The following is a 16,325-nucleotide window of genomic DNA, read 5'->3' as shown; positions in this document are numbered from 1 at the left end:
TATCTCCTAAAGATCACTTAGGGGAGAGTATTCTGGTCAGGGAGAAGACTGATTCTAGAGTCTTGTGTCTTTGTGAAAGAGTACTGCTGTTCATGAGTGAGAATAATTATGCCGATTTTCAAAGAATTTTTCTGCTAGCATCTATATTTTCTGTAGTTACTCTATTAGTTATTATAGACATATAGACTTCATTATATGCATTAATGGTAGATTTATAATATCACTATTATCTTTAACCTTGACCATTATTTATAATGATAAAATAATAAAACCCAGTAGTGAGTTATGACCACTAATCTACATTCCACTTTCTAAGGTAACTACTATAGGAAAAGAATGATATAAATGACTCTAAGGATATTTCCCAGATTTATGAGAGATTATATTAGTTCAGCATAAATAATTTTGAGGTAAATTCTATTATCATTAAAATTCATTTTAGTACTCATCATAGTATATTTTAAGTGAGCTTTGAAAGGCGGAAGAAGCAATACAAATTTATGTAAATACCAGGAGGTAGGCAATGTCTGTTGGCAGAGCTTAGATTCAAGGGACCAGCAATCTGGGCTCTAGTCCTTATCGGCTACTAACGTTTGTGGCTTTGGACAAATAAATGTACTCCTTTGTTTGTTTGTTTAGAAAGATTTATTTATTTAGATAAGTGGTTGGGGGGAGGGGAGCAGAGGGGTAGGAAGAGGAAGAGGGAGATAATCTCCAGCTGATTCCACGCTGAGCAAGGAGCCCAACTCAGGGCTTGCTCTATCTAGAAAATGAGAAGCTGAAGAGGTGACATAAGGTTCTCTATGTGCATGCACATTACGTGCACTGGTTTCCTTTTCTGCTCTCTTCTCCTTGTTGAGTTGTATGTGGGATAGTTGCCTTTACTTTTCTTCAGGGGTGCCCTCACCTGTGCTTGACATCTCTGACCCTAGCAATGTGTCTTTTTCTTCTAGCCTTATAGGCTGGTGTTGAACTTTGACTTCTTCTTCTTCTTCAATTTTACCCTTAGGCATCAAGTTTTGGATATGATTATTGCAAAACTGCCTAGGATTTCCTCCTTAATTCCATGTCTGTGGTGCTCTCTGCTGTTCTCTGCCTGTGTATCCCTTATTTTTTGCCCAAAGGCTTTCTGGACCATCTGCTGCCCCTACCTTAGACACCTGTTTTTGCACCTTTCAGGTGCTTCTGACTACCTCCTCACCCTTTCCTGTGTCTTCCTTGCAGTTGGGGTCTGTGTCTCTTTGCCTTTGAATCATCAGCACTTAACACAGGGCCTGGCTAGAGGACTGAGGCTCTGTACATAATTCTTGTTTGAATGTGGAGAGTGTTGTTTTGGAACAATTTGTTTAAGGGCAGACAAGGAAATATATAGAACATTTTATCAAGATTTTTGTTTAAAGTGTAGCTATTAAGAACACTCATTTTCCTGGGATTTCTGAGTAGCTACAGATGCACAGCTCCAGGTAGAAGCCTTGAGACACACTTCCCTGGGCACTAAGGGTAGGAGGTTTTGCTGAGTAAGTGTTCATGAACACAGGGTTGTACTGAAGAGACTTTAGAGGAGGTGATGATTTATTTAAACGTTTCTGGCATAAAGGTTTAGGGGAGAAAGAATGCTTTAAATAAGCAGATAGAAAACTGCTTTAGCAGTCAGTGGTAAAGTATTTATTTTCTTGGAATGAACATTGACTTTGGAGCCAGAAGACCTGTTTTAAAATCTCAGTCTGTCACTTACCAGCTGTATGACTTAGGGCAAATAATTGTACTTCTTTCATCATGAGTTTCTTTAACTGCTGAATGGAGGTGTAACTTATTCTCTGTCTCCTTATAGGATTGCTAGGAGGGTCCAGGGATATACTTTGTATAAAAGTGCTTTGTAAACTGTAAAGTACTATACAAATATTTTCAATTACTATTATTTTAATAGCCTTATGGCTTTTTGGTCATAGTAATGACGAGGCTTGAACTTGGCATGATGTATCTGTATATAATAGAGTAGGGGTTTCAAGGATAAATAAAATATAATTCTCCCTTTCAAGTGTCATATGTGATAGTGGTTAATTGCTGGGGGATATAGAATTTAGATGGTGCCTCGAATCCTTCTTCCTGAGACTGTGTCCAGACACAGTGAATATGAGACTTCAGATTTATTCTCTAGAGAATGAGAAAGTTAAGATTTGAGAGGACGTGTCTTAAGCTATGAAAAGGTCTAAAATCAGGCAAGAAGGTTCTCCTGGATGTTTTTGGAAAAATAAGAATGGGCTGTAGTATTTTGGACTTGGTTAAATTTTATTCAACTGTGAGATTTTGTAAAAGTACCATGTAGCATTAAGAAGTGTCAGATTATTCAGGATAGATAGTTTAAACTTAGTTTGATGCTTTTTCATTAGATCATTTGTTCAGTGTTGTGTGGTATTTAAGAGCATGGGTTTTTTGTACCTGAGTCTTGTGTTTTGAGTTCTGGCATTACTTTTTACTGAGCATGTGACCTGGGCAATTACTATATAACCTCCATGCCTCAGTTTCCTCTCCTACAACACTCAGATGGTTCTAAGGTACTTGTGTGGATGAAATAAAATACAGTGTACAAAGCATGTGCCACAGCTCCTGATACATCATAAGTACTTGATCAATAATATATATTTCAGTTAACAAATATATATTGCGTGTCTTATATTTAAGACCTCATAGATCTTGTATTAATAAGGCTTCTTGGTTCTAAATGACATAAACCTAGTTTAAGCAAAAGGACGTCTGCTAGTGTATATGGTTGGGATAAGCTAGAAGCATGGCTCAATCCAGAGATCAGATGCTCCTATTGGGTATTTGTCTCAGCCTTTCTCCGCATGTTTCCCTCTCTCCATTCACTACCCTCCATCTCACCCCTTGCTGTTTTTCCTCTTCCTTTCTTCCTGGGTAGAGGAGAAGCTGTTTAATAATAAATAAGTATTCAATTATTGTTGACTTTTAGAATTCAAGTCTCTTTAAAAGAACAAACAAGTTGGAGTCAAATTGACCCATGCATGTTTAATATATATCATCATCAAAGTGTGAGCTCCTAGAGCGGGGGACCCTGTTAGTCTAGTTCACTAGCACATCTCCCATGCCTGGCACAGTATCTGGCATGATTGCAGCACACAGTAGGTACTCAATATTTGTTAAATAAATAGTCTTACTGAGGAATTTCTTATTGAGGTTAGAATATCGCTTTAGGAATTAGATAGCTTGATAATATTTAATGATATGTTGAATTAGCAACCCATGGTACCAACTCCTACTTGTCTATGTGGTAAGTTTAGACTCAATATATTCTAATTGCAGATATTAAGACTAATTAGATAATGCTGAAAGCTGTATCCTTTTGATGGTTTATATAGAAAAAATACTCTTGGAATTAAGTAGTTTGTTTCTGGTTTAAATACTATTCCTAGAGAAAATTACCCTCTAAATAGGAAAAATAGATTTGTATAAATACTTTAACCAAGTATTAGTGAAATTAACTGCATAAGTTATTCTGATTATTTTTAGGCATATGTATGTATAGTTTTTAAGATATTATTACAAAAGTTTTAAGAAATTGGAAAGATAGTTAAAAAGTATGGTATTCATTTTCTAGTCAGCTACTGGTTACATTTGTAGGAAGAAGAGAGTACAGTGATAAGCAGGAACAAAAATTTTTATTGATCGAGTGGATCATAGTTTACTTAGACCTGAGCCTGACTTGGGAATAAACACTACTGTATTGGCACACATCCCCATGCTTGCAGTCCACTAAGTCTCATAGACCCCTGCTCAGCAGAGTTCCCTAAAAGAAGCATCAGTGAGGTCTAATGTCCATGATTTTCAAAGCAAATCTCACTCTTTTCCCTGAAGTGATGTGATGTAATGCCTTTTTACTAACTGACTGGTAAGCGTGGGTTCTCATACAGGAACTCTAAACTTATATTTAGTACTCTTGATAACCCTGGAAAGCATAGCAGGAGCTTGTGAATTCCTCCAGGATGCCTCTTACTTGTTGCTGTTCTTTCACTAAAGCCACCACCATCACTTAATAAGAACCAGAGAACTCCCTTCAAATGAAAAGAAATTGCTGAATCAAATCCATAACTCTTAGGGAAAAATCAGAAGGTTAATGCAAATTTATTTACTTTGTAGTTCATGGAAAACAAACATAAGTGCTGTTAGTTTTGTAAATTACCATGGCAAATGTCATAATTACCAGTTACTTTGCCTAGCTTATCTTTTTCCCCAATTCCTTCCCTCCTTTTCAGACTTTTAATCTTACTGTTTAGATAGCACTTTATAGAAAATACATATTACTTAATATTTTTTTTTTGCAAAAATTATTCTTTGATTTGAGCATATAGAAATATGGCTTTGTGTATGTGTGTGTGTGATTGCACATCTACAGGTAGGCTTGCAAATACATTTATGTCTTACTTCTAAGATCTCAAATGTATTCATTCTTTGTAAGCTTACTTTTCAAGGAATAGGGTCTGACTAGGGTGGTGAAGTATGTTTTGTTTGTTTTTGGTGACTCTATTCTGTTTAGTGAAGTCCTTTTTTTTTTTTTAAGATTTATTTATTTATTTGAGAGAGAGAGAGAGAAAGAGAGAGCAAGCACACGCATGCTGTGGGGAGGGGCAGAAGGAGAGAGAATCTCAAGCAGACTCCCCCTGAATGTGGGGCCTGATGTGGGGCTCAATCCCAGGACCCTGAGATCATGACCTGAGCTGAAGTCAAGAGTCAGACACTTAACTGACTGAGTCACCCAGGTGCCCCTTAGTGAAGTCCTTTTACGTGTGCCAGGAACCATGCTAATCACTTCAAGAAAGCACAGAAGTTTCCATACTTTTTGTAAATGAAAATTTCTTTAGAAGGTCAGTATATAAAACTGATAATAAAGGAAGAGCTGACCTGGCTGAAACGTGTTTGGTGGGACGCTGTCCCTCAGTAACTCCTTTCCTGAAGCACTTTCATCAAGAAACAGTGGGCCCAAGATGGGGGGGGGGGCAAGAGCAGGCATGGAAAACAGTTTGAAAATCAGTCATTTGATCCTCTAGTCCTAGAAAAATGACTTTACTGCTTACTGTGTTATCATTTGAGTATTTTGGAGAGATCAGTATTAAAGAGTAAAGATTTATGTTGCCTATAGTTGATATCAACTAAATAATTCATAGTATCTTTTTCCTTTCAGGGGAAAAGACCCATTAGTAGTGTGTAAGACACACTTAGAACTTAGAAAATATTCAGTGGATTAAGTAACACGAAATATATTCTTTCTTGAAAATCAAGTTTTGTGCAGTTTTGTTTTTACTAAGTTTTATAATGACTTCAGACAAAAAGTAACTTGATTTTTATGATTGCTCAGGACATTAATTTACATGTATATGGATACTGAACTATATTTTGAATCCCAGATGAAAAAGAGCTGCATATATATATATATATATATATATATAAAGATACTAATTTATTTGACAGAGAGATAGAGAGAGAGCTCAAGTAGGCAGAGAGGCAGGCAGAGAGAGAGGGAGAAGCAGGCTCTCCGCTGAGCAGGGAGCCTGATGCAGGACTTGATCCCAGGACCCTGGGATCATGACCTGAGCCGAAGGCAGCCGCTTAACCAACTGAGCCACCCAGGTGCCCCAGAGCTGCTTATATTTTTAATGTTCACTTATTCACTGGAACTTTCTTGTTAGGATTTTTTTTTTTTTTTTTTGCTACAGTTTTCTGACTTATGACTGCAGATGTGGCTGGTAGAGTTTCTCTTTTTCATTTAATTATTCTTTAGGAAATAAGCTATGAGATGGCATAAGGGTGGGGCTAAGCTCTGGCTGAATTCCTTTGCTCAGGGGCTTTTTGTCTAGTCTTGTAAGGCCTCAGCTCAAATACCTTGTTCTCTAGGCCATGCTTTTAGATGCCTAGCTTTAAGCGACACCTCCTTACAAACATATTCATTGTAGCTCAGGAAGCCCACTCTGAAACTCAGATTTATGTGCCAGGGTGTCTTGGACAACACCTGTGAGGGGGATGGAAGCCAGGACTGGGCAGTTGGGGGAAATTAAACTGCATTAGGGCCATGGGCACATCCCACAGGCAGCTGCAGCTGTGAAGTGCCTCCAGAATTGCTCCAAGTTGAGGCAAGAGGATCAGGCTTTTATATTCACGTATGTATCATTCATTCTATAAGGGCCACCACTGCCATGATCTTCAGGGAGGGAACATGATTTTGGGTGGGTGTGAGGTGAGGTGAGAAGCCTTCCTTTGGAGAATGCAGTGAGGGCCTCATCAGGGAGGGGGAGCCTGGCACCTACCACAGCATCTCTTATAGTCCTACGTTCTGTTTCTCACATCCATCTGTTTTTAAGAACTGAAAATGAAGTAAGCAATCGTCTGTTTTCCACAGTTTAACTAATGAGACTTTATAATTTAAAATATGAATGCTTAAACTATAATAAATGCCCAATATTAAAACTTGTTAACATCATCAGTAATGTGAAAATGTAACATAATCACACATATAAAATCCACAGTTGTTCAGCCTTCTTTTTGACACAACTAGGAAAATGCCTTGTTAAAAAGTATATTGTAAATTAACTACTTCAGAAATAATGAGTTTTGTTTATTTTTGTATATTTGAGTTACTTTTTGATTCATGAAGTTTTTTGTAACAAGAACCAATGGGAAACTTTGGTAGTGATTTAATGGCCTTATTTTTTATATCTGCATTTTTTTAAAAATGCTATTTTCTTTTGCTTGGTGCACATTGTAATTTCAGTTTTTCCAGTTGTGAGTTTTAGAAGTGGATAAAGGCAGGAAGGGTAGCTGGGAGATATATTCTGTGTGGGTATTGGAGCTTTGTTCTGTTAGCAGCAGGCAGGAGACTTTTTCCTCCAAAAGTTGGATTACCCTCCAGTGATTGCAGTGATAATTGTATATGGCCTTGGGGAGAGGGGCGCTTATTAGCCCCTTTCACTTCCTTCCGGCTGGCATCTTTGTGGTGATTGGTGAGGAAACAGGAATGGAATATGGGGCTGGAAAGCACATCTTGGGCTTTTTGAGTTATATTGGTCTGGGGTTGGGTGCCACCTCTATTATCCTTCTTGCTCAAGTAAATTAATCCTTCTAAGCCTTGGTAGAATGGAGGTGGTAGTAGTAGAACTTGGATTACAGGATCTTAGCTCAAGGTCTGGTATGTTGTAAGTGCTCAATTAATGGTGGCAATTATGAACTGTTACAGTATTCATTGGTCAGTTAATCTTTTCATTGAGCTTTCAACCCCTTAGTAACTACAGAGAACAAGTCAGGTAAAAGTGGGGAGGGTCAATTTAGACTTGTTGTCTGTCAGAAAACTGTCCTTGGGGATGTGAACTTGATTCTTTTTGGGAGATGACTGTAAGAGTAAACAGCAAGAAGAAATGTAAACACAAGAGGAGGAAAGGGCTATTTCACACACAGTCTCAGTTAAAGGAAGGGAGTAAAGAGCAGCCCCTTTTTTAGGACTGATCTGCTTGAGCATGGCATGGACCTGGAAGAGGTTCTGCCCTGTGTGCTCTGGGCTTGGTAAGACTGCCCTGGATGTTACAGGGTAGATTGAAGCTGGGCCAGCAGGAGGTGCCAGCAGACCTGTTAGTGAGACTGACAGAGGGACTCAGGCAGCTACTTATGTCAGACAGCCCAGTGACAGAGGTATGGGCGGAGGGGGTGGGGGAAGCTGAGAACATTATTTCTAAACACATTAGTGACAGCCCCAGGGTTCCTCCTTCCTCCCACCAAGTTAGGGAGACTTTCAGGGAGTGATACGAAGAGGAGAAGTGCTGATAAATGAGCTTCTAATGGATTTATGGACTGGGCATATCTTGAAAAGAGAAATACAGTGGACCACTTCATAAAGAAAACCTGAATCAGAGAAATGGATCTACTACATTTTGAAAAATACAGCTTTGCCAACTGATAGAAAGGTCAGCCTGGTATTATTCATTCAAGATAGTGTTTGTATTACACCCATCAGGATAACCTCACTTTAGGTCTCTTCTTTGAGTAAACCACCCAAAGATGTGCTTAGAGGGATTGTTATGTTTTCCTTTGTCTTCATATTAGATCTTTTTTATTTTTTTTTTAATTCGTAAAAGACTCTGGTTTTAAATAAAACATTACCCTGTAAATATCTAATTAGTGTATTCATAGTTCATTAGTGATTCATAGTTTCTTAATATTAGCAGAATTTTTGGCAGTATTCATTATATCTGAAACAAAAACACTGTCTTAAAGGTTAAATGAACAATTAATAATTTCAACAAACCAGTATGTACTTGAGAATATACAGTGGTAGGCATCTTATTTGGTGGATTTCAAAGAATACAAAGAAGGGCAAGACACATTCATATCCTCAAAGAATTAAGTATTAGCTGCATAACCAAGCAATTGTGGTACATAGTAGAGTGCCTGGCTATGAACTGGGTACTCACTATACAAGGTATGTTAAAAAGGATAATTCATGTGAAAATTTCTGGGTTGTGGTAGGCATTCTCTCCCTCATAGAACTCAATGGCTGTCTAGTCAAAAGTGATTTATGCACACTGAACAGCAGGTAGCTTTGGAAAGTAGTAGATGATAAATACTACGTGAAAAATATAACAGAAGGGCACTGGGAGAAAAAAAAGGGTGAGATTGCTGAGGTTTATAATGGTCAGCGCAAGCTTCAAGGAGGAGGTGGCATTTGGGCTTGGAGGGCTGGGATTTGAAATGGAATGGAGGGGGCTGTTTGAGGTGAGGAGTGAGGTCAAAGCCCATGTGAGTGACAGAATAATTCATAGTCTAACCTACTGAAAGCAGACTGTTGATATTTAAGGCTAGGGCTAGATTGTGTGTACGTGGGGGGGGGGAGTCCTTGAAAGCTAGGCAGTAAGGAATCAAGTTTCTTATGATATGATAGTGTTTTGAACACTCTAGCTGCCCAGAGAGATGTAGGCAGGGTTCAGTTATGATAGTAGTCTAGTTGGGGGCAAAACAAGGTTGAAACAGACAACTCCCACATTTCTGGACAGTTGGTTGGATGAAGAACTGGAGGAGAAGCAGGTCTGCCAGGAAGATGTTGGAAGATTAAGCTGTGGACAAATCGTGTTTGAGGGCTGCCAAATGGATTTGTTGAATAGCTGGTTTGTCGTAGAGTTTCAGAGCTCAAGAGAGATGCTTGGAATGGAGATGCAATTTAGCACCACAAGGAAGATTTTGAAGCCTTGAGTGAAGGTGGTTCCCTCAGGGAGAAATATGAAAGCACTCCACAGGAGGCCTGGAGAATGTCACTGTGAGGTTTGGCAAGAGCACAAGGTAGAAAATCGCTGGAAATGAGTTGGATCATGAAACCCAAGGGAAGTGAGTATTTCAAGGATCTGGTCAAAAATTTCAGAGAGGACCAAATAGGTAAGGACTAAAAAATGGGGCAACCTTTGTCCAAGCAGTTATATCAAGAATGATAAAAATAGGATTCAGGTTGCAATGGATTCCAGGATGAATGCGAGTGAAAAAAATGTGGGAGTATTTTTCTTTTTCCCATATCCTACCTCCCCTCCACACCTTTTATTTTGGAGGATCAGGAACATGATTCATCACTTGAGAGTGACAAAAGTCAGTAAACACTGATCATCTGCTTAGTTGGTGCTTTGTTCTAGGGGAAAGACACTGGCCCTTGCCACTAAAGAGCTTGAGAGGAGAGCAGGGAGGCAAAAAGGTAAAAAAAATTAAATTCTGAGTGCCATGGTGGAGGCCTGTATTCCATGTGAGTGAGACAGCAAAAGAGAGGGAGGGGGAAGCTCTCCCTGGGGGTGACTCAGGCTGAGCTTGGAAAAAGGAATGTGTGTTTTTGTTGACAAAATCGAGGGCATGTAAAGCCAAGAAATAGGGGATGGAAAATAGTGGAGGTGTGAAATAGCAAGGGCCCTGGAAAGAACTTCAAGTGATTTGTTAAAGCCAAAGAGCAGGTTTGATTGGGACATCAGAAAAGTTGCCAAGATTGCAGCAGGCCCGTGTGCCCTTCAGAGCAGTTTGGCTTCTGTCCTTCAGCCATTGAAGGTCCAGGGCTTTGTCATGGTCAGCTGTATTTGTAGAGATGACTTTAGCACACCTTGGAGGGTAGTTTGGAAGAGAGTGGGGAGCACACCTGTAATGGTCATTTTATACCTTAGTGGCTTAAAGGTCGAGTTGCATCAAGGGGACACACTTAGTGCCTTATGGCCATGTATCCAATTTAAAGAATTTTTGTTATTTGTGTAATGTATGGAGAAAATCTGATGATTAGCTTATAGAGAAGTTTCGTAAGTATCCTTTTAGAAGATGACTTTACTGTAAGTGTTAGCTGTGTGATTTTGTCATAGAGTTGTTTTGTGGACTAACTGAAAGACTATGTCAAAGATATTCTTTATCCTTATATGTATGTTTATACTTACGTTTATATTTACATTTATATATATGTTTATATTTTCTTTGAATAGATGATTGAACCTCAGATTAATGAGCTTTAACTTTGACGCCAATTTTCAGAAAAGTGAATCTGGATGTATATCTCCATCTGCGTCCAACCATTTGTGGGCAAGCATATATCCATCACATGTGTGCAAGCATGTGTGTGTGTGTACATGCACATGTGTGTGTGGATGTGTGTTAAGGGGGACATGACCCTCTTGTTGGGGCATATATAAGTTTTTTTCTCCTTTTCTGGGTGTATTTGGTGATGTAAACTAGGATTAAAAACTGGTAAGAAGTGGCCAGTGTATAAATAAATTGGATGATTGTCATTTAGTTATGCTAAAATTTTATCTTCCCAATTCAGTTGGAATAATTTCATTAACAGTGCCTTAAGGAACAGGATATATGGTTGAATTTTCTTTTAGAAAATTGCCTAGTTATATCGGATCCAATTAAGTTTTGCATATGTTATCAGTGGCATTAAATGCAACCAAGTGTGGTGTTAAGTGAAATGAGAAAAATTATTTTAGTAAAAAGTAACTTGTACTTAATATATATTGAGCTAGTAAACAGAGCAAATGTAGGTTTTAACAATAATATCATTTTTACTTAAAGCATGAAATGATCACTTTATTTTTAATATCCTTAAATTTCCTCGTTAAACTGCCTATAATATTTATTATTTATGTAATAAATTGGGAGTTTTTTTTTTTTTTTTTAGAGAAAGAGTGAGTAAGCAGGAGGGGTGGGGCAGAGGGAGAGGGAGAGAAAGAATCTTAAGTGGGCTCCATGCAAAGCTACCCAGGTGCCCCGTGAAATTACTGTTTTAAAATCTGTTAGTAAGTTCACAGTATATAAGTTCAAGTTTTTCACTTTGGAAAATACCAGGAACTAGAAATGAGTATTTCTGTTCAAGGGTGAAATTTTTTTCTATAATCAATATTTTAAAAGTCATAAAATCATAAAATCAATAAACACTGCTTTTTTATCCCTGGTTATTTTTTATTTAAAATCTATTTGAGGGGCACCTGGGTGGCTCAGTCAGTTAAGCTTCTGACTCTTGATTTCAGTTTAGGTCATGATCTCAGGGTCCTGGGATCTAGCCCTGTGCCAGGCTCTGTGCTCAGTGGGGAGTCTGCTTGAGGATTTTCTCACTCTCCCTCTGCCCCTCCCTCTGCTTATGCTCTTTCTCTCTCTCTAAAATAAATAAATAAATCTTAAAAAAATAAAATCTATTTGAAAAGTATAATGTTCTTAGAAAGGTTTGGTGGAAATATGAATATTGCTATAATAATTTTGTGTTCTATCCTGCTGGTCAATAAAAACATTTTAAAAGGTGAAAAAAAACCCACAACTACCTAGGTTTTCTTAAAAACAAAGGCTAAACTAACTAACAACAAAACATAAGACATACAACCAACAATAGCCCTGGATTTCTGGGGTGCTGTGAGTGTTGGAAAAGAGATTCTAGTCTCCCTACTGTGGCTAGCTGCCTCCCATGTCCAAGTAGTTTACTGGCCTTGAGCCTTTGTTCCCTAATCTGTAAAATGTGGTTGGATGGAGAGCTTGGGCACTGAAATAGATCGTTTACAGTTTATTTTTCTTCTGTCTAGTGTCCAAGGGATATGATTCTGCGATTGGTTTTCTAATCTCTGTTCATTTCATTTAAGTGGAATTTGGCATTTTTTTTTTAAATATGACATTATCTTAGGATACTAGCTGAGCAGTTATAAACCAAAAATTTTTATTTATGTTTAAAATTTTAGGTATGCAATACCCCCGGAACATGGAAAACGACTTGAAAGACTAGCTCAAGGTAAACTTGCTTTCTGTGTTTCTCATCTGGATAGATTCTTTGTTTTTGAGGTATTTTTACAGTATGGAATATCACTGTTACTTTTACTCTTTTCAAGTTAATGACTTTTGAATGTTTTTCTAATTGAACAATTAAATTTTTTTCACATTACCGTGTGAATTATTTTTCCCTGTTTTATAATCTTCATGATTATTTTAGTTGGCTGCTTAGTATTTCATCAAGTGATTGCACTTAACCTGTTTTGATTATTTCCAATTTTTTCTCTTTTATATAACTTACATATATATACATAACTTTTATTTAACATTATTGTGCTAATAATATTTTTCTTTCTCTTAAGTTACACTCTTGAGATAAATTCCAAAGAGTACTGAGGCTGCATCTCAGGGTGCAGGTATTTTATGAATACTTTTCATGTTGTCATATCATTTCACCAAAGGGTTGTATTAAATCTTCTTTTGACTCCTGGTTTGGCCCCCTGGGCTTGGGATTGCTATTATGGAAGTATTGAGGTGACTGTCCCCAGATAACCAGATAAGCATGAGAGTGTATGCCTTTTTAGACTGCAAATTTAAACATCCTTTACTGGAACTTGAATTTTTATTTTTTGTGGCTTTGTCTATCTTCATAAGGGCCCGAATGAAGAACTCTATTAATGGTTTCATTCTGTACCCACTTGTATCTGCAGAAAATGCCTTCCTCTTTTCTTTTTTTTTCCCTAAAGATTTTATTTATTTATTTGACAGAGAGAGAGAATGAGCACAAGCAGGGGGAGTGGCAGAGGGAGAGGGAGAAGCAGGCTCCCCACTGAGCAGGAAGCCCGACACGGGGCTTAATTCCAGGACCCTGGGATCATGACCTGAGCTGAAGGCAGAGGCTTAACCGACTGAGCCTCCCAGGAGCCCCTCTTTTCTGTCTTTAAGACACAGAAGAAAACCTTGCCATATCTGTTTATACAAGGGAGGAGAATCTGATTTACCCCCTGCCAACTTCATCTGTTTTGCTAGCCACCTTACCAAGGAAGAAGTAGCCTGGTCTGACTTATTTCTAGGGGAAGGTGGAGTCGAATTTGAGTGTCAACTAGTGTAAGACATTCTGCTTTTATCCAGGATCAGTCCTCAGTGACCATTGTCCTTTTAGTCAGGTGCTGATCTGTTTTATTGGTGTGTTAGGTTTGCCTTTTAGTAGGAAAAGATTTTCCTGTCTTTCAGATGCTTTCATTTAATAATGAAATGGGGACACTGAAAAACCCCTTTCATTGACTTGACAGTTCTGAACAGAAATTGTTAATGATATCTAAAAGTTACTTTCCCCCAAATTATAGAAGAGTATTAGAAGGAACAGTTACAGTATCACATTTGTCAGGAGCATTATTATAATTTTGGCAGGCTAATAACTATAAAGCCTTAGTGTTTTTATAATGTAATACATTGTAGTAATACTAGCAATGTAATTGTAATCCTGAACTTTGTTAGGGACTATTTTCATGAATATTAAGGTGGATGAACCCTGGTTCTGAAGAACAGATTAGAGCGCAGCTGAGAAAATGATTACCATAATCCTTAAATACACAGGCAGTGAACTTTGTGCTAAATCTGTATGCTGAACTATACTCTTCTCTATAATAAATATTCCACCATTTTCTCTTTGCCTCACCATCACAGACCTGGAGCCAATGTAAACTTTACAGTATAGAGTCACATACTAAAGTTTCTGCTATAAATTGTCTGCAAAAGCTTTGACATAAATTGTCAGAAAATGACATTCTAGGAAAATGGGTGCCATTTGTTTAATCAATAAGAGGATAATAAACTTGAAGGTTGTACAAGAACTTTGAATCAATTGCATGTTTATTCAAAACTGTTTTGCAGGATTATTTTGGGAAATGACACAGGGAAAAGACCCTGTGAGACAGTAGAGGATTCCCATCCTGACTGAGCAGATGCCAACCAAATTAATTAAATTCTGTTAAATAATTAAAATGATAAAATAATGCAGTAAATGTGATGGAACATTTTTGGATGTCTAGGTCAAGGCAGCAGTTGATACAGAAAATGAAAAGCAGCCTAGGATAGTTTCCATTATCTTGTCTGCACATCATAATTATCACACTTGCCTTTTATGCACGAATGCTTTCATCTTTGGTTTCTATTGAAATCTTGATTGACTGTGGCACCTACAAATATTTTATCTCAAAGACATTAAGTCTGCATCTAATAAAGCCAGGAGTTTGATTTTGCCCTTCAGCTGCTTTTTCATTTATATAGGTTTTTTTTCAATATTGTGTAGACCTAAGTGTAATAAAAAACAACTCAAGTGAATTGTTGCAATTTTTATACTTGTTACGTTTGCCTATAATGCCATTACATTCTTTCTGATTTTTGGTTTGATACAATTGAATGGAGAATAGGAAGTATAATATTAAATCATGAATGACAGTTTTGAACATTTTCACTTTTTAGAATGTCTAAATCTCATCTAATTTAGAAGTAAGACAATATCTTTGCTGTTCTATTGAGTTAAGCAAAGTATGGATTAAAGTAAATTGGGAATGACTAAAATTTTTTGCAAAGGACTGTATTCCATTAGTTTTTTATTGTGGATAAAATGCCAGCCAATATTAAAATAATTGAAGATGATTTACTGTGGTCAAAATTTTGGTTACTGGGAAAGAATATATGAGTTAGGGCTTTGTGCAGCTGAGTTTGGAAGTGTGAATGATCAGTAGGAATCTTGTTTCAGATGGCAGTAAGGGAAGTAAATTCTTATACTTAGCAGGTATTTTAGTTGTGACTTGTTTTAAAACAACATTCAGGAAGAAGGAACAGAAGAGTCATTATTATGAAGGATTAATTTAGTTTTTTTAAAAATAGTTTTGGGGTGTGTCTCTTTTAATGACTAGTAGTCTTGAGTTTAAGCCTGTGGAACGAGAGCCTTAGCCTTATTTGCAGGGATCCCTGTTCCAGGAGGTGGACAGGTAAGTATCTGTGGGTGGGATGTGGTGTGTCAGGGTGTGTTATTTTCATCTTTCTATCAGCTGAGTTGTATTAAGAATGGTTCAACAGTCCCTAAGCTTACTTTTCTCATAATTTGATGTCCGATATTGCTGTGTTTAAATATATCTGAATATTTTATGTCCAGTTATGTTCTAGGATTTTAGACATTGGTCAATAATACATAGCATATACCAAGCTAGTGTAATTCTAATGTAGGGTGAAAGACAATTCTGAGAAGTGACAGCAGAGAATGGGAAGGAAGAATTCAGGAAGGGAATATTGGCTGGCAGGGAGGAATTACTATGGAGGGAAATTAAGAGTACTTTGATTTTTTGGGTGGAAGCTCAGCCAGGAAAATTCTGGATACCTTGACTATGACCTGTTTGAGCCCAAAGTATTTGGCCTGGGGAGTCCTTGATCTATGCCTGTGTGGTCCATGTGTCATATCAAGGGGAGAAAGTGGGATCTGAAACAAAGTGGTCTTAGGAATGCAATGAAAAACCATATGTAATGACCCATATACTTGTTAAATTAGGTGGAAATTTTAACTCTAAATGTTGTGCCAGCCATATTGAAATGGAAAAAAACTTGACCATTACATGGTGTACTGTGTTCAGGAGATAAAATAAGGCAGTTGTTTAGGAGAACCACCATCCTTCTCAAGACCACTAACATAACATAAAAAATAAATAAGTAAATAAATAAATAAATAAACAAATCTGTAACATGTTTAAAAAAAAACCACAGTCAGTGTGAATTTCTTTCCTTTTTCTTTTAAAGATTTTATTTATTTGACAGAGCAAGAGAGCACAAGCAGGGGGAACAGCAGAGGGTGAGGGAGAAGCAGGCCTCCGCCAAGCAGGGAGCCTGATGTGGGGCTCTATCCCAGGACCCTGAGTTCATGACCTGAGCCCAAGGCAGATGCTTAACCATCTGAGCCACCCAGGCGCCCCTCAGTGTGAATTTCTGGTGCTCCTCTGGAGTGCTCCACGGAGCTCTATCTCTCCTAGTACTGATGTTGATGGATCATGGGACACTTAGAGCAG

At 37.7% G+C, this 16,325-nt stretch overlaps 1 protein-coding gene across 11 annotated transcripts in view; it reads left to right on the top strand.

The window, feature by feature from the left end:
• KDM4C (lysine demethylase 4C) overlaps positions 1–16,325 on the top strand; it is a 567,234-nt gene that overhangs the window by 164,147 nt on the left and 386,762 nt on the right. For all 11 annotated transcript variants that reach the window (XR_003523671.2, XM_027615394.2, XM_027615392.2 and 8 more), the window contains one exon: positions 12,234–12,283. Coding sequence is in view for 10 of the 11 variants with exons in the window: in XM_027615394.2 (XP_027471195.1) it covers positions 12,234–12,283 (50 nt within the window). In the remaining variant the exon portion in view is untranslated. The remainder of the gene's footprint in view (positions 1–12,233; positions 12,284–16,325) is intronic.

The sequence above is a fragment of the Zalophus californianus genome, chromosome 13 (genome assembly GCF_009762305.2).
Source record: "Zalophus californianus isolate mZalCal1 chromosome 13, mZalCal1.pri.v2, whole genome shotgun sequence".
Lineage (NCBI taxonomy): Eukaryota > Metazoa > Chordata > Mammalia > Carnivora > Otariidae > Zalophus > Zalophus californianus.
This window is presented reverse-complemented; position numbering and strand designations above follow the sequence as displayed.